Source organism: Scardinius erythrophthalmus, assembly GCF_964197995.2.
Source record: "Scardinius erythrophthalmus genome assembly, chromosome: 23".
NCBI lineage: Eukaryota > Metazoa > Chordata > Actinopteri > Cypriniformes > Leuciscidae > Scardinius > Scardinius erythrophthalmus.
The window spans coordinates 15,069,126-15,086,565 of record NC_138243.1 but is presented as its reverse complement, the minus strand read 5'-3'; the positions used below and the strand labels follow the sequence as shown (position 1 = coordinate 15,086,565).

Sequence of the window (17,440 nt, the reverse complement as noted above, 5' to 3'; positions counted from 1 at the left end):
ACGATCTGCGCAACATCCGTACGAAAATAGCCGAGTGTTGCCGAAAAAGCTTACGGAACTAGTCGAACAAACCCGAGTACATCCGGTCGATTGGGTCGAGAGAAGACTTGAGGCAGGCTGTCATCCTGGATGACGACTGGATGTAGCATCCTTTTTCCAGCTTTGAGAGGAAGAATTTGTGGGGGATCTCAGATAAAATGCCGTCGCTTTTATTCTGTGGGCCCAAATTGGCCGCCTGTGGGATCGTGTTAAGCATCTGGGGTGTCGTTATGCTGGTAAGGATTATAGTCTTCGTGACATCGCTTGCTAGTTGTAGCTAATGGGATTCACCTCCAACGACAGGAATATTGTGCCTATATAGGTAATAATAGTAAATATTGGTGTATTTGGATCTTCCCTGATAAGATAAATGCGTAAAATAGTTATACATTTGCATAAAGATATCTGTTCAGTCACCTATTTATCAACAGAATATATCTGAAAACAGCAGGTGTTGGAATCATAGGATGTAAAGGCCTTGATAGCTATTCTTTACCTCCTTCACTTGACCATTTTTTCTGTCCTTTTTTTGTCTTTGTGTATAGATAGATATCATATTGGGTGCTCTTCCAATTAATGTCTTAATATTAAACCCTGTTTTTAATAATTATGCACTCTTTTTTTCAGTCAATGTTGGGAATCTTCTTCAGTGCAAAATCTGCTGTGCTGATCGAAGATGTTCCCTTTACTGAGGAAGACATCCGTGATGAGTGAGTTTCTCTCCCCTATCTTTGAATATAATGTTCCAGATAGCTATAGATATAAATTTATAAAAATGAAAATAGCTGTTTACACAAAAATATTAAGCAGCACAACTGTTTTCAACATTGATAATAAGACATATTTCTTGAGCAGCAATAGAGCTGGTAAGTCCAGCCCATCCGTAAAACCCCACTGGACCTCTAGGTTGAAAAATCATCAATGCAAGTGAATGGGAGAAAATAATTATTTTCTGGTCCCGTTTGAATTGTGCTATGAATGTGAACATATGTTGTCTGTGAATTTTTTATATAATTTTTCATGTTACGAGTTTGACAGTATATGGTATGATTCTTCGGCTAGCAGTTGTGGAAAAGACAACGAGAAAGACTACATGTCGCCTATGTGACGTCACCCCATAAAGTTGACTTACCCGTGGTTTTCGCCAACCTCAACGATTTTGTCCTCTCCCTGAACGAAGGCGGTGAAGTGCACCAAAGACACAGCCATGTTTAGCGGGATCCGTGAGCTAGTGTCCGTGTGCGAGTGGTGGTGACGTTTCAAACGCGTCGAAAGCAGCGAAGAGTTGTAGTCCACAAAGTGCTCTCACACAAAGTCTAACCGTATCAAACTTCTACCTGCTAAATTGTAGCATTCTTTACACGAAAAATTATATTAGAAATTCACAGACAACATATGTTCACATTCATGGCACAATTCAAACGGAACCAGAAAATAATTATTTTCTCCCATCCACTTGTATGGAAGTAAAATATTATTGAATATTATTGAATATTGAATATTATAGGTTGTATTTTTAAACAGTTTGAATATTTTGGAAGTGAAATATGAAAGGTGAATATGGATTATTGAATTTTTAATAATGAAAATGTGTTTGAAATGTTTTTAATTGAAATATTCACAGCTTAAATATTCAACCATGTTGAATTTCAGCCCATAAAAATGCAAGCCCTAAAAATACAATGCATTAAAATGCAAGCATGGTTAATGCAATGCCTATTATTTTTCAAGTAGTGCAATTCAACAGGCTTTTTGTTTCAAAAACATTTGAGATTATTTTACTTCCATACACTTGCATTGACGATTTTTCAACCTAGAGGTCCAGTGGGATTAGCGGAAGGGGCGGGACTTACCAGCTCTATGTCATCATATTAGAATGATTTCTGAAGGATCATGTGACACTGAAGACTGGAGTAATGACAGCAGAATATTCAGCTTTGCCATTACAGGACTACATTAGATTTAAATATACATTCAAATAAAAAAAATAAAAAAACAGTTAAGAATATTTCACAATATTAGTGTTTTTACTATATTTCTGATCAAATAATAGTAAGTACGATAAGGGCTCACATTTTGAATAGGATGCTTGTGTAGAATGAGAACTGGCAGATCCTGAGCTGATATGACGTTTCTACATGCAAATGTTTCCTCATGAATGCGTCTTCTCTTCAACAGTAAGAATCCACCACAGACAATTTACGGACTCTACAACCAAGTTGGAATCAACTGCTTCATCGCCGCTGCCATCTACGTAGGCGTTGGCGCAGTGTCTCTGTGTCAGGTTCGCCTTAACAAGCGCCAGGAGTACATGGTCACATAAACCCAGACCATTTCAAATTCAACTCCAATTGTTCCTAATTATTTATTTTTAAAAGACCTCAACAACCTAGAAAGAGATTTTGCTTTGTTATGTTGTCTAAAATTGATATATTTGGAAGTTCATCTTTAAATACTAGATATATTGATATTCTAATGAAGACAAAGTGTCTAAAACATACAGTAAACAGGCACAAATACATGTTGTGTGCATATATACGCATGTTATGTGTTGTTAAATTCCAGAAATATTAAGACCATTAAGGGAAGGAACTTTGACTCCACATTCCCTATTAAATAAATAAACAAAACAAGCTGAAGGTCTTCACTTTAATGGTTGTCTTCTGATTAATGAGCTATAAAACACTAAACACAATGGGTCAATGTTAGTATCTTGTGTTCATGTTGAATGTGTGTGTATGGTGGACATTTTTTGAATTCCAATTTTTGTGTGTGTGTGTGGTAATATAAATGTCTATTATTTTATTGATGTACACCCTGCAACCCTTGTGTTGTGTACTTGATATTATCACAACCGTGATGAACAATACAATATAAGTGAATGGAGAGTCTTATGTTCCCTTCAATAAAATACTAGTGAAAAAATATATTTTATTGTTGTTTTTTGTCACACCTATAACATTCCTCAACAAGACAAAAGCTTTGGTGCTATTACAACACAGGGAAGATATTCAAAGCAAATCACTGGGTTTGTCATACAAGATTTCCTAAGATTATGGAGAAAAAAAGTGTTGTTTGTAGATGGTATTCAGACAGGTCATGAAACATATAGACACTTATAAAGTCAGCTGGCAAATATTACAAAGTAACAGTCCATTTAATGTGTCTTTACGTCTGTGGATCAAGCATTATCTCACAGGTACGTCCCAGCTCTCCCAGTTTGACACGGGCATATTCTGCACGGTTTAAGGCCATCTGACAGTCCTTTCTGGCTGAGTATGTCGATCCCTCATGAGGCTGACCTGTTGCCACCTTTACTCCAAAAACAAGAAATAAAAAAGTTAGTGCATCAAAGAGGCAGTCAAAGTTTTTCTCACATGCTATATATTATGTTTTGATAGATAGATAGACATGGAAGAAATGATGGCACGATGCATGGAATGATGGATGAAGATAGAATGATAGATTAGGATGGATGGATGGATAGAACAATAGATGGATGGAGATAGGGAGATAGATTGATAGATGTAACACACAAACACACCTGTGTCAGATATCGGATCTGTGAACTCAGTTCATTCTCAACTCTGTTGATGGAGGTCTGGAACTGATTCAGCTGTCGGTCTAATAAACTGGCATTGGCCTTCTCTTTAGAAAGCTCCAGCACAATAGTTCCTGATGGACAGATTGTATACTAGATTAAACATATACAAAATAATAAATCCTAACACTGTAAAGCTGTAAAGTTGAGGTTTAAGCATGTATATTTATGATGACAGTTACAAAACCCCTAATTAAAAAAAAAAACTCAATCGGCCAAAGCTAGTGTGCTAGTCACCAGGTCTAGCCCAATGGGTCAGTTTACTGGGTTTAAAGGAGTTTTTCTTGCTAAACCAGCTAAAATCATATTGGCCAGACTAGGAAACTAGCCTAAATCAGCGAAGACTAGAAAACTATTTTAATCTGGTTTAAGTCTTACACAAACCTGCGCTCTGCAGCACTAAAGCAATCTCCTTCTCCACATCTTCTAACGCTCTCAGCCTGTCGTTAGCCATTCCGAGCACACAACCTACAGAATACAGATAAAACATAAAGCACAAACATACAAAAGACAAGCGCTCAACTCCTAACGTTACCTGGACATGCAGAATTATTATTAACTGCAGCAGAAAACACCACCACACACGCGTTAGCTATAACATTATTGAAAAATTAAAAACACACTTTAGAAATGTATATGTTTGTAAAATAATTGAAGTCTACTTACATGTATATTTAAACAACGAAAGTTAATTTGACAAGATATTTAACCACTGACTGTGGTACACAAAGCACTCGTTTATCAGTATGTTGGGAAATACGGAAGCCGCAGAAGAACAAAAATAATAGAAACGCGAAATCTGCCGACTACCGTAGAGAAAACTAAACATGGGAAATATTTAACTACTAATTAAAGGAATTTGCCTAACATCTGGAGAAAATCTGCCACAGAAATTGGTTATATAGGGCTGCAAGTTATATTCAATGTAAAAAACGCTGTAATTATACATTAGACGTGACTCGAAAGTGAGAAGTAGGTGAATTGTCCATCTGAGCTCGAGCAGACATGGAGTCTTGGAAGAGTCACGTGCGCGCGGAGTTGTTTCACAGAGACTGTAGGCAGAGAGACCCTTTCTCTGGCCTTTTTGATAAGGGTGAGTTAAATACAGAAAATATACTTGTCAAAATATACATAAACAAGCTATAAGTACTGCTGTGCTTCAGTAATGACTGGATGCTCTGACAGTGTCCAGGCTGGAGGAGATGCTGGACTTTCATATCAAACTCTGGCAAGGCAGGTAAGGTAACACAACGCGTGACATCTGTTATTGTACTTATTTGATTTCTTGACTTATTGGCATGAATTACATTATGCTTATCTGGTATATGTACTCGACACACGTCGTAATTTATTATGTTTTGTGTGCTGTTATATCTGATTCAGTTCCAAAGAAAACAGAAACTCTACAGAAACAGAATGCCCAAATGAAGGCGGCACACTGTATTTGAGAGTGAATGAGCTGGAATTTCTTAATCAACAGGTGAGCGAAATATCAATAAACATCACTGATTCACTGCCTTATTGCTAAAACTCATATTTTATTCCCCACCAGAGCTAGAGATTTAATGCATTGTAATTTGTAAGTTTTATTAAGGTTTCTGTTATGCTTAATCTTTATGATTTTTTTTTATCTAAGACTATGTGTGTATATATATATAACTCTTCATATGTGTGTGTGTATATATATATTTATATATGAAGAGTTCAGATGCAAAAGCCTCTAAGTGCCATCTGAAATTTTCTTATAGAATGATCATTTTGATCAAACTCTTCATATATATATATATATATATATATATATATATATATATGTATGTATGTATGTATACAACAACAACAACAACAACAACAACAACAAAAAACAACAGTAATATTGTGAAATATTATTACAATTTAAAATAACTTTTCTATATGAATGTATTTTAAAATAGAATTTATTCCTGTGATACAAATTTTCAGTATCATTACTCCAGTCTTCAGTATCACATGATCCTTCAGAAAGTCTAATATTCTAATATTTTAAATATTCTAATATTCTAGTCTAATATTTGATACTCAGTTATTATCAATTATCAAACAGTTGTGCTTAATATATTTTTGGAACCTGTGATACTTTTTTTCAGGATTTATTGATGAATAAAAAGTTAAAAAGAACAGCATTTATTCAAAATAGAGATATTTTCTAACAATGTAAATCTTTAATATCACCTTTTTATCAATTTAACACATCCTTACTGAATAAAAGTATTATTAGTTTTTCAAAAAAAGAATACTGACCCCAAACTTTTGAACGGAAGTGTATATTGTTAGAAAAGATTTCTATTTTAAATGCTTTTACATATATATTATTATATATAATTATATAATTTTTTTTATGAAGAGTTCAGATGCCAAAGCCTGTAAGTGCCATCTGAAATTTTCCTCTAGAATGATCATTTTTATAAAGCTTGTATATTTAAGTTCAGTATTTTCACTTAAATGACAATTAATAGGTAATTTGCATTGCCATTTAAGTGAAATTACTGAAATTAAATATACAAGCTTGATAAAAATGATCATTCTAGAGGAAAATTTCAGATGGCACTTAGAGTCTTTTGCATCTGAACTCTTCATATATATATATATATATATATATATATATATATATATATATATATATATATATATAATTATTATTTTATTTTTTTCATCAAAGAATCCTGCTTTGATCACAAAAATAAATTATATTTTAAAGTATATTCAAATAGAAAACCATTATATTAAATTGTAATAATATTTCACAATATTGCTGTTTTTTCTGCATTGTTTTTTATCAAATAAATGCAGGCTTGATTAGCATAAGAGACTTCTTTCAAAAACAAAATATTATTGTTTCCATAATGTGCGTGATATATACATCAGTCTCTCACTACTAACCATGGAATACCCTTCCACATCTGTCTTTTTTCAAGCTCAAGCAGAAAATCGCAGATCTGACCAGCAATATATACCTGAAGGAGGCAGAGTTACAATACTGTCACTCACAGTAGGTCAAACAGCCAGTTACATCTTGAAAGAGATCATAAACTCATTAAGACAAGCAGTCCTAATAGGGTTCCATCATGTCTTCCTGCTGTAGAGTTGCCCGTTACAGGACCGAAGCGGTTTTGTTGGCCCAGGGGGCTTCCTGTCTGAAGTCAGATCTGGAGGAATACGAGTATCAGCTGGAGTGTCAATCAAAGGAACTGACAGCACTGAGACGGGAGCACAGCACACTGACTGAGGAGATGGCTGCCACAAAACTCCAGGAGGAGGAACTCCTAGACCGCTGGTTAGAGGAGAAAAAACAGTTAGCCGAGAGGATTAATAAGCACAATGCAACACAAGAAAGGTGAATGTTATACCGTGATATGTTATTGCTTCTTCAATGCTTTTACTCATAAATGACTTGCAATTCATTATATCGTCCACTAGGTGGCAACGTTTGGCTGGTCGACTGAAGAAGCGGTATCGGGGCAAGTCTCGCCCTCCACCGTGTGTAGCAGCAAACACTAACAACAGCTCAGATATCAAACCGACTGAGGCGAACATTTAGCATCCTCTTTCTTGAAACAAACGTAGTTATCTAGTAGGAATGTGAATTTTATGATGTTTCTGTTGATTTTTTCCCCCTACTCTTAGAGATATTCTTACACTACGCATTTAAGCATCGCAAAAAAAAAATATATATATCAATTTTCTTAGTCATTTTTTGTCGTATTTCAGTACAAACATCTAAAAATTTCTTAAATCATGATACATTTACTTTAGAAGCAAAATATCTTAAGATATCAAGTCTTGGATGAGAAATAATCTTAATTCAAAGTGGGGAAAAATTCTGACCCCATTGGCAGATGTTTTTTCTTGATTTAAACAAACTCGCTTCATTTTGATCAATTGTTCATTAAACAAGACTTGAGATATTGTTAAGTATTTTTGCTTCTCTAGTAAATGTCTTGATTTAAGAATGTTTATTTGTGCTGGAAAACCATAAGAAAATCATCTTTTGCAGTGTGAGAGCAAAAACCTTGAATTTTCTTAGCAAAATGCTGAAGTTAGTAATAAAGCTTACTCTTACCCCAAATTTAATAACACAGCCATTTTGTATTTTATTTGTTTTATTAAAAAAATTAAATAAAAAAGAAAAGAAAATGAAAATGGCAAACAGTGTATCCTGTGATTATGAAAACTATTAAAACAACAAATTTCCTTTCTCCTGAGGGATGTTAAATCTCTATACATCCATTAGCCGTTTCTTTTTTTTACCAAATGCAGCAGCCCAACAAATTAAAAGCAGCACTTTCATATATTTACAACCTGCAGAAAGACAATATTTGCTCAATCGCATATGATCCTCACAGCAGCACAGAGAGACATGCATGGCCCGTGTCCATCTTTGTGTGATGCACAGGGGTTATTATTGTACACAGATCACAGGAAAATCAAGACGGTCTTTGTAAAGGAATAAATATGGAGCAATTTAGCCATCTTTACAGATTGGCTTGCTGTTCATAACATAACAGTTGGCACAATAGAGTATAATTATCACATGCCTATTCAAAAAGGTATGAAATTCCCTGGAATCCCCTCCTTAGCTTTAGACAGGTATATTAATAAGTCATTTACTTTTCTCCACTTTTTCCCCCAGTTAAATGTCCAAATACTGCTTGAATCGTAATGAGATGAAAATAATTATTTCTATGTTACACCCTTAGGGAGACAAGAGATGAGATTTGATGTGAAGCGCTTCTGTTCTTGGTGAATGAGATGATAAAAATTCAGCAGTCCTCCTCCTTGTCGATTATTCCTTTTAACCGCAAGCGAGCAAAGTCCTCGAATACGATGTCGTCATCTGGGGTTAAACTGCTGTTAGAAAGAGTCACATGGAAAAACAAAGCTTAAAACGAGAGGGAAATCTGATCATTAAGTTTGATATTGATATTAAAAATTCTTGCTTACTTTGTGTCAAACACTATCAAGTTGGTGTCAATCGGTGGATCCAACATTGGAGCAGCTGTTAAACAAAAAGAGTATTATTATTAAATGATTAATGAAGGTGTTATCACTTTGACAGTTACACACAACCTAGTTCAGTGCAATCAATGTGGTGTTTTGTGTTTGACACAAACCAGAGTTTGACTGGAAAAGGGAGTAGTCTGTAGGTTTTGGATGCATTAAGACAAAAGGCAGTTCCACGGAAACATCCCTGAATGAAAGAGAGATAAAACAAAACCAACAAAGCCATTATTTGAAATACTTGAGGTGTGGAAGAGCTCTTAAGAGGGCATATCTCTCAAGAACTGACTGGGCCATATTTCACTACAAAATCAAAACTAATATGTAATGTGCTTGTATGTATGTATACATACTCGTTTGGAAAGAAAAGAATGCTTTTATTCAGCATGGATGCATTAAATTGATCAAAAGTGACAGTAAAGGCAATTATGTTACAAAATATTTCTATTTCAATTAGATGCGGTTCAAGAATCAGGAAAAAAACATTCTGAAGGATCATGTGACACTGAAGACTGGAGCAATGATGCTGAAAATTCAACTTTGCCATCACAGGAATAAAACTGCATTTTAAAATATATTAAAATAGAAACCACTCATTTTAAATGGTAATAATATTTAACAATTTTACAGCTTTTACTGTATTTTTGATCAAATAAATGCAGTCATGAGCGTAAGAACCTTTCAAAACATTAAAAAAAAAAAAATCTTACCGACCCCAAACATGTGAACAGTAGATTTGTATATATTGTACAATACGATTTTATTATTTTTTTTAGATTCTAACATTTTCATGACAATTAAGCCACATTCACTTCCATTGAAAATGTCATACTGTAATCCTCAAAGGGAAAGTTGATTTTTAAATATTTGCAATTTGGAAATCAGAATTTGCCATGCTTAACATTTCATCCAGTTATCATCATGTGAAGGGGTTTTATCATATAAATAATAAAAATAATAATAAAACAAATATTAGATTCAAATATTAAAAACATTTGTAAAGTACCTTACAGAATTTAATTTGTTTATTTTAGTAAACAAAATAATATTGATTCTACACAGGATCAGTGTAATATACACTCACCTAAAGGATTATTAGGAACACCATACAAATACTGTGTTTGACCCCCTTTCGCCTTCAGAACTGCCTTAATTCTACGTGGCATTGATTCAACAAAGTGCTGAAAGCATTCTTTAGAAATGTTGGCCCATATTGATAGGATAGCATCTTGCAGTTGATGGAGATTTGTGGGATGCACATCCAGGGCACGAAGCTCCCGTTCCACCACATCCCAAAGATGCTCTATTGGGTTAAGATCTGGTGACTGTGGGGGACATTTTAGTACAGTGAACTCATTGTCATGTTCAAGAAACCAATTTGAAATGATTCGAGCTTTGTGACATGGTGCATTATCCTGCTGGAAGTAGCCATCAGAGGATGGGTACATGGTGGTCATAAAGGGATGGACATGGTCAGAAACAATGCTCAGGTAGGCCGTGGCATTTAAACGATGCCCAATTGGCACTAAGGGGCCTAAAGTGTGCCAAGAAAACATCCCCCACACCATTACACCACCACCACCGGCCTGCACAGTGGTAACCAGGCATGATGGATCCATGTTCTCATTCTGTTTACGCCAAATTCTGACTCTACCATCTGAATGTCTCAACAGAAATCGAGACTCATCAGACCAGGCAACATTTTTCCAGTCTTCAACTGTCCAATTTTGGTGAGCTCGTGCAAATTGTAGCCTCTTTTTCCTATTTGTAGTGGAGATGAGTGGTACCCGGTGGGGTCTTCTGCTGTTGTAGCCCATCCGCCTCAAGGTTGTGCGTGTTGTGGCTTCACAAATGCTTTGCTGCATACCTCGGTTGTAACGAGTGGTTATTTCAGTCAAAGTTGCTCTTCTATCATCTTGAATCAGTCGGCCCTTTCTCCTCTGACCTCTAGCATCAACAAGGCATTTTCGCCCACAGGACTGCCGCATACTGGATGTTTTTCCGTTTTCAAACCATTCTTTGTAAACCCTAGAAATGGTTGTGCATGAAAATCCCAGTAACTGAGCAGATTGTGAAATACTCAGACCGGCCCGTCTGGCACCAACAACCATGCCACGCTCAAAATTGCTTAAATCACCTTTCTTTCCCATTCTGACATTCAGTTTGGAGTTCAGGAGAATGTCTTGACCAGGACCACACCCCTAAATGCATTGAAGCAACTGCCATGTGATTGGTTGATTAGATAATTGCATTAATGAGAAATTGAACAGCTGTTCCTAATAATCCTTTAGGTGAGTGTAGGTTCATCAGTGGCCCAAAATAGGCTATTTACATTACAACAAGTAGTTCTTTGGATTTAAAGGTAAATTATGACCTAGACATTTCTTAGTGAGATTCAATCATTGATGGCGTGTAATGTGTGTGTTGAGATTAGTGCTCGAACTATCGAAATCAGACAGGAAACACCAGGGTCAAGTTGAGCAGAACATTGAACACCATGCAGATCTCCTTTTTAATGGCAAACCTAGAGACACTACAGCAAGCCATCAGAATGCACAATGGATGTATTTACCTCTCCAGCAAGCTGCTTAAAAGCCTGACGTGACAGACAGATGGAGGGGAAGGAAACAGACAGAGAGAGATACATAAAACAATGGGAGAGCGACAAAATGTTTCAATAACCAGAACGAAGCAGCACAGAAAGGCGAGAGATCAGGGAGGGAATATAAAGCTCGCACAGCATCCTAGAAGAGAGTTTTAAGCTAATTAAAGCACCTCTGCTGAAAATATCAAAACCAAGAAAATTATAGATAAACTAGTCAACCTACACTAGTCATACATACACAATGAACTACATGCGAGATAAAAACTGTATTATTTTTAAAACAGAAGCAACATGTAACGGTCTTTGTCCGACAGACCAATCAAAACCTCTCCCCAGTGTGTGACTGTAGAGAGGAAGCAGGTGAGACACATGACTCACCCTCCACGAGAGACCACCAGTTTGACTTTGACCCGATAGGACACCAGGACACCCAGAACTTCCTTATTACTCACATCCTTCACACTGCAGTCAAACACACAAACAGAATCAGTCAGTCGACTCAATCCTAAAAAGAATTCAAGTCAACACGAAACCTACTTTCTTGAAATAACGGACTGATGAATTGTATAAAGATCAGGAAAGTGTATTAAGAAAGTGAATAGGGTCATGTGATTTCATGTACCTTACCACAGTAGTGTTCAAAGGTTTGAGGTCAGAAATATATTTATTTATTTTTTGAAGAAAAAAAAAATGTATTCTGCAAAGATGCATTAAATTGATCAAAAGTGACAGTAAGACATTTATAATGGTACAAAAAAATCTAATTCAAATAAATGCTGTTCTTCAGCACTTTCTATTAATCAAATAATCCTGAATAAAAAGGATCACCGTTTTCACAAAAACATTAAGCACATTTTCTACACGGATGAGAAAAAGAAATGTTTCTTGAGCAGCAAATCAGAATATTAGAATGATTTCTGAAGAATCATGTGACACTAAAGAGTGGAATGATGCTGAAAATTCAGTGTTGCCATCACAGGAACAAAACTGAAAAGAGTTATTTTAAATAGTAATAATATTTCACAATATTACTGTTTTTATTGTATTTCTGATCAAATAAATACAGTCTTGTGAGATTATTTATAAAAACTTTTGAACGGTAGTAGAGTAGACTATAACCAAGTTGATTTCTTACCTCTCATATACTTTAGAATTTAGGAAACTTTTCATTTCGTGAACATTCGGTTTGCACATATGCCTGTATATGTTAATGTTAAACATGTTGCATGTTTGTAATTCTACAACATTACAATTTTATAAGAAAAAAATAAATAAGTTTATACGTTTTTTTCATAGTAGCCAGCCAGTGAGCATATGGGTTAAATGAGCTGGTTAAGTACAGTAATACTCACATAGTACTGGACGCCAGGTTGGTGTCCTCGTGTTTGAGTTTTCCATCCAGCGCCAGCCCTCTCTTCTCTCGATTGTTGTTGAGAGTGGGTGTGAGCGTGTACACTTTACAGAATGTAGAGCTGGATGCCACTTGATCGCTGCAGAACACGGATAGACATTGTTACCCATGTACACATCATTAGAAAGTCAGCAAACAGACATGTTTTTGTCATGTCACTTTTGGGCAGGTTTGTTATCCCAATGACATCTTAATCATAAATCTTGAATAAATGACAACTAAAACTTCAGATAATCATTTCAAAACACCAACATCGATATAGTCTAAATAAAATATGCTTACTCTGCCTCTATATGAGCCACTGGACATTTGTACTGCGCTGTACTGAAGAGACAGATATCAGCATACTGTCGTACTGTAGAGACACAAATGCAAATAGTACAGTAATAATATGTAAACAGATCATAGATGATGAGACTGATATGAAACAAATGTCAAACTAAAAACAACAATAGATGGGCTGATGGCTGTGACTCACCTGATATTTTAACCCTTTTGACAGTCTTGGTTGAATTATTGGTAACATGGACGTTAACACTGATGGGTTCTCCGTGATAATATAGCTGTGTGAGAAGATAGAGGGTTAATTACAGGTTAATTATTTCTAACTAGCACTGATCTGTGTAAAACAGTGTTACCTCTTTATCTAATGAAGCCTCTAGGTGTAAAGACCGGTCTGACATGAGGAAACTCCTCGTCGTCTCCACCATCGGCTGTGGGCCGGGTTTCTCAGGGGCGTACTGGACTTTACGAATCACTAGTCGCACTGAATTCCTGTTGTGAATAATAATATTAAAATAAGATATTTTTTATTTTGTTATTCCAAGGCAGAAGAAAAAAAACAGAACTGCGAGATATAAAATCAAACTTCTGAAGAAAAAAGTCAAAATTGCGAAGTGTAAACTCTGAGAAATTCTGAGAAGTAAACTTACAGTTGTGAGGAAAAAATTAGGATTTCAAGATGTAAACTCGCAAATATTAATTTATAACTTGCAATTATGAGTTATAAACTCTCAACTGTGATAAAAAGTCACATTGACCTTTTTTATTTTGTTATTCTGTGGTGGAAACAACAAAAAACACATTTGCGAGACATGAACTAAGAATAAAAAAATAAAAAAACTTTTAATTCTGAGGAAACAAGTTAAAATTTGCACGTACGAATTCATATATTGCAATTGTGAGTTGTAAATTCGCAATTGTAAGAAAAAAAAAGTCTGAACTGTGACAATAGCAATTGTGAGAAACAAATGCTTCCATTAAAAACAAATGAAAATGGGTCAAAAAAAGGAAGGAAACCGCAGAGAATCAAACCTTTTGTGATTCTTGTCTTCCATCGATTTGGCACAGAAAGCCCTGATCTCAAAATCCACCCCACAGGCCTGGAGCGAGAAAGACGGAGGTAAACAAAGGAAGAGTTTATCCAAGCTACACAAACAGGATGTGTGCAAAACTGGGTGACAAATCTGAAGGTGTTAGATGGAATTTGTTGCGTTAAAAGGAGCTGTGTATAAGTGATAATACCTTTCCTGTGTCCTCAGGCCCGGGCTGCAGGGTAACTGAACATGGCAAGTTTTGAGGTATCTGGAAAACAGAAAAATATATTTCCACTTAAATATACACAGCCTCTGATGATCAAATACTTCCTATTTAGAAGAGCTGTACCCATATTAAAATTACCAGCCAAAACAAAGCCATAATTATCTTCATGTTACAGCTGATTACTGATAAATGGCCAATCTTAACACTTTACAATAAGGTCTAATTTGTTAACATTTGACTGATACTAAAATTGTATTTGTAAATGTTAAAATTAACATTAAGTAAGATTGTATGTACCTTAACAGTATGTAAAAAAATATGTATAATACTTGCTAATAAGTATAACACTTAACAGTGTTATTAAATTATTAATTAATAATATAATATAAATTAATATGTTATTAATATATCTCCGACATCTCTAACAAATATAAACTGCAGTAACAGCCTGTGTTCTTAAAGGCAGGGAGAAACTCACAGTAAAATGGAAAGGATAAGCATTCTGGCCCAGTTTCTTCAAAAGTCTCTCCTGTAGACGGCTGTGGGGCTTGGATTCCTCTGGAATAGGAGGATAGGCTTGAAAAGTGAAGATGTAAAGGTCTTTCCGGAAGGAGAGCCCTAAAACGTCAAGGTCCTCGCGGCCATACCGGAAAGCACAGGTTAAAGTCACAAACACTGGAAGAAGGATCGAATAAAGTATTAGGGATTATTACAGAAACACCAAAAGTGGGACATCATTTGCATTTGATGTGAAGCAACATGAGATAAGTATGGAAAAACATTCTTTATGAGATTGACTTTACAAACTTAGCAACTGGAAAACTAAACAGTTGGGAGTGTATATATCAGTATCATATAATTTAATTGTGCACACTCATTTCCCTATACTTACATATAGATTACCTTTGCCGTCATCTAATGCTCACTTAAATCTTTAAAAACACTAGTAAATTAATACTTTAGACAACAAATTTAATTTGTCATACTGTACTTTATGTTTGAGATGCTAAAAATTAATTTGAAGCACTTATTTATTGATTTTAATTTTTAGGTTTTTATTAACAATATCGAATTTTACTATCTTTGATTTATCGGTTACTGGCCATGACATGAAAACAATTATTGGCTTATCGGTATCAGTCAGAATTGTAATTTCAGTGTCAATTAAATTTACATTCATACCAAACAGCAAAGCCAAAGATGCTTTCCGGCTCACCTTTTCTTTCTTTGAGATATTCGGGTTCGATCAGGATCACACCATCTGTAGCAGAAGGACAATATGGTTTATGTCAGTGAACTTTAATACCTTTACTTCTACATTTAAATACAACTTTGTATCTTAAGTCACTGACCAACGGGGTCTACATGATCAAGATGATCCACAAAATCTCTTTTCCCCAGGTATACTGTAAGCTGTGAAAACAGACAGGGTTGTAACTACAACTTGTGGAAACCTAAAACTGTGATAGTGTGATAGAGAAAGGTTTTACCTTGCAGTTAGGACTGGACTTTTTGAAAACCCTTTAGAAAAACAAAAAAATATGCATGAATAATCACAGACATTATCAGAGTTGATCGATTTGTACAAATAGGTGGAAAGTAGCCTTTTAAAGTGAAGCAGATGGCAAGAACCAAAAGAGCAAACAAATGGTGGAGATCAACAAATGGCATAATGGGAGAACTTGTTTGCTTGCTCGCAAAGTCCAGTAATACTACGATCATGCTTGACAATACTAATAATACTGTTTTTTCATGAAATAATTGTGAGAATTCTGCATAGACCTTACATGAGCAGCTGTTGTTAGCTGCCTGGCTATGCCACATGCGTGCTAAAGGATGAACTGACTTCTAATGAAGACTTTGGAAATGCTTAAAAAACATTTCTAACGAAATTATGAAGATTGAACATTTTTAATATAACAAACGTGCATATTAGGTGCTGTTTCTCAATCATGCTCAGTCAGGTTATCCAACCACGTCCATTTACAATCCAGCTAGTAACGTTATTAGCTTTCCTACTGTTCGCTTCATATTTTGAACAATTATAATCACAAAATATTTTTTTTATGTCTGACGCTTTAAAAAATACTCACCGGGTGCCTGCCTTGTCCCCCATAATGAGGGAGGAATTGGCTGTGGGAATTTGTAGAGGAAAACACAGCTATGGCACAGAGTGTAAACAGAAGCTCCTGTAGGTGTTCAATCACTCCCTGGCGGTGGGCGGAGCTACGGGCGGGTCACGTGAGTTGCAGCAGTAGATACACGGCTCAGAATCACAGTAAAGAAATGCATTATTTATTTATCAATTAATATACTTATTGAATTATACTTATTAATCATATCTATTTATTTGTATTGATTATATTAAGTACGTTATTTTTTAATTAATTATATACTTATGGTAAATTTAGTGTAGTCACACAATATCTTTTTTCCCAAACTAAAATATACAGCAGTGAGAATGGTGAGGTACTTCCAAGCTTTGATAACTCAAGGAAAATCCTTATTTTTTTACATTTCCGATAACGAAGCGTATATTTGCACTTAGTGCCTGTCTTTTTGTCAAAAAGACGCACACCACTAAATATCTACAGTGGCATAGGTCGTAAGGTGTTTTACTTTTAAAGTAGCTTTTGCCGCCTTTTGCCGAACTCGCTCGCTCTTCTCCCTTTTCCCAAAAAATGTATAGCCTAACACAGGGCCGGAGTGGGGCCACTTTTCAGCCCAGGAGTTTCAGGCCCAAGACCGGTCCACTTTTTCCATGGTGGAATTCTAAATTAGCACTTTTTCTAAATTGGATAAATGAAGCAACAGTTCAGCTCTTACTATTGTGTAGTTTGTATTAATAACAAATAATGTAAAGGTTAAATAATAATTCACTTAGACTTTATAAGCAATTGCGACTTTATTTCACACAATTCTGACTTTATATTTCGCAATTCTGACTTTATAACGCGACTTTATATCACAATTCTGACTCTATATCTTGCAGTTCTGACTTTATAAGCAACTGCAACTTTATTTCACGCAGTTCTGACTTTATATCTTGCAATTCTGACTTTATAAGAAGCAATTGCGACTTTATTTCACACAATTCTGACTTTATATCTCGCAATTCTGAATTTATAACACAATTGCGACTTTATATCACACAATTCTGACTATATATCTTGCAGTTCTGACTTTATAAGCAATTGCGACTTTATTT

At 35.3% G+C, this 17,440-nt stretch overlaps 4 protein-coding genes across 7 annotated transcripts; 2 read left to right on the top strand and 2 right to left on the bottom strand.

Moving 5' to 3' along the window:
- The first annotated feature begins 32 nt into the window (after positions 1 to 32).
- rnasekb (ribonuclease, RNase K b) lies at positions 33 to 2,958 on the top strand. Its single transcript, XM_081354357.1, has 3 exons — positions 33 to 275; positions 667 to 749; positions 2,218 to 2,958. Exons 1-3 carry the CDS (start codon positions 198 to 200, stop codon positions 2,360 to 2,362), a joined length of 306 nt encoding a protein of 101 aa, XP_081210483.1. The 5' UTR covers positions 33 to 197; the 3' UTR covers positions 2,363 to 2,958.
- Positions 2,808 to 4,700, bottom strand: med11 (mediator complex subunit 11). Of its 2 annotated transcripts, none has more exons than XM_081354356.1 (4): positions 4,176 to 4,226; positions 4,025 to 4,108; positions 3,584 to 3,714; positions 2,808 to 3,351 (listed from the first exon to the last, which is right to left on the bottom strand). In XM_081354356.1, the coding sequence occupies exons 2-4, from the start codon at positions 4,092 to 4,094 to the stop codon at positions 3,208 to 3,210; spliced, it is 345 nt and encodes a 114-aa protein (XP_081210482.1). In that variant the 5' UTR covers positions 4,095 to 4,108; positions 4,176 to 4,226; the 3' UTR covers positions 2,808 to 3,207. The 2 variants fall into 2 exon arrangements, with proteins under 2 accessions (XP_081210482.1, XP_081210481.1); XM_081354355.1 differs by lacking the exon at positions 4,176 to 4,226 and adding an exon at positions 4,307 to 4,700 and having other exon boundaries at positions 2,847 to 3,351.
- LOC308683706 (autophagy-related protein 16-1) lies at positions 4,408 to 8,445 on the top strand. Its single transcript, XM_081354354.1, has 6 exons — positions 4,408 to 4,733; positions 4,826 to 4,877; positions 5,024 to 5,120; positions 6,592 to 6,665; positions 6,759 to 7,010; positions 7,094 to 8,445. The coding sequence occupies exons 1-6, from the start codon at positions 4,646 to 4,648 to the stop codon at positions 7,212 to 7,214; spliced, it is 684 nt and encodes a 227-aa protein (XP_081210480.1). The 5' UTR covers positions 4,408 to 4,645; the 3' UTR covers positions 7,215 to 8,445.
- Positions 7,782 to 16,509, bottom strand: arrb2a (arrestin, beta 2a). 3 transcript variants are annotated; one of them, XM_081354351.1, is made up of 16 exons: positions 16,326 to 16,509; positions 15,723 to 15,753; positions 15,585 to 15,645; positions 15,449 to 15,493; positions 14,711 to 14,907; positions 14,215 to 14,274; positions 14,005 to 14,072; positions 13,329 to 13,464; positions 13,169 to 13,253; positions 12,973 to 13,045; positions 12,632 to 12,769; positions 11,658 to 11,741; positions 11,247 to 11,270; positions 8,788 to 8,864; positions 8,618 to 8,672; positions 7,782 to 8,524 (listed from the first exon to the last, which is right to left on the bottom strand). In XM_081354351.1, the coding sequence occupies exons 1-16, from the start codon at positions 16,346 to 16,348 to the stop codon at positions 8,437 to 8,439; spliced, it is 1,245 nt and encodes a 414-aa protein (XP_081210477.1). In that variant the 5' UTR covers positions 16,349 to 16,509; the 3' UTR covers positions 7,782 to 8,436. The 3 variants fall into 3 exon arrangements, with proteins under 3 accessions (XP_081210477.1, XP_081210478.1, XP_081210479.1); XM_081354352.1 differs by lacking the exon at positions 11,247 to 11,270 and having other exon boundaries at positions 16,326 to 16,498; XM_081354353.1 differs by lacking the exons at positions 11,247 to 11,270; positions 11,658 to 11,741 and having other exon boundaries at positions 8,391 to 8,524; positions 16,326 to 16,450.
- Positions 16,510 to 17,440: the final 931 nt, after the last annotated feature.

Excerpts from the sequence above, each read along its gene's own strand:
- LOC308683706 (XM_081354354.1), top strand. The coding sequence starts at position 4,646 with ATGGAGTCTTGGAAGAGTCACGTGCGCGCGGAGTTGTTTCACAGAGAC. Across the intron at positions 5,121-6,591 it reads TGGAATTTCTTAATCAACAG|CTCAAGCAGAAAATCGCAGA; the intron begins GTGAGCGAAATA and ends TCTTTTTTCAAG. Across the intron at positions 6,666-6,758 it reads TTACAATACTGTCACTCACA|AGTTGCCCGTTACAGGACCG; the intron begins GTAGGTCAAACA and ends TTCCTGCTGTAG.
- med11 (XM_081354355.1), bottom strand. The coding sequence starts at position 4,094 with ATGGCTAACGACAGGCTGAGAGCGTTAGAAGATGTGGAGAAGGAGATT. Across the intron at positions 3,715-4,024 it reads TTTAGTGCTGCAGAGCGCAG|GAACTATTGTGCTGGAGCTT; the intron begins GTTTGTGTAAGA and ends TCTGTCCATCAG. Across the intron at positions 3,352-3,583 it reads AGATCCGATATCTGACACAG|GTGGCAACAGGTCAGCCTCA; the intron begins GTGTGTTTGTGT and ends TTTGGAGTAAAG.
- rnasekb (XM_081354357.1), top strand. The coding sequence starts at position 198 with ATGCCGTCGCTTTTATTCTGTGGGCCCAAATTGGCCGCCTGTGGGATC. Across the intron at positions 276-666 it reads TCTGGGGTGTCGTTATGCTG|TCAATGTTGGGAATCTTCTT; the intron begins GTAAGGATTATA and ends TCTTTTTTTCAG. Across the intron at positions 750-2,217 it reads GAGGAAGACATCCGTGATGA|TAAGAATCCACCACAGACAA; the intron begins GTGAGTTTCTCT and ends TCTCTTCAACAG.
- arrb2a (XM_081354351.1), bottom strand. The coding sequence starts at position 16,348 with ATGGGGGACAAGGCAGGCACCCG. Across the intron at positions 15,494-15,584 it reads TGATCATGTAGACCCCGTTG|ATGGTGTGATCCTGATCGAA; the intron begins GTCAGTGACTTA and ends CTTCTGCTACAG. Across the intron at positions 11,742-12,631 it reads AACCTGGCGTCCAGTACTAT|TGTGAAGGATGTGAGTAATA; the intron begins GTGAGTATTACT and ends GTTTGACTGCAG.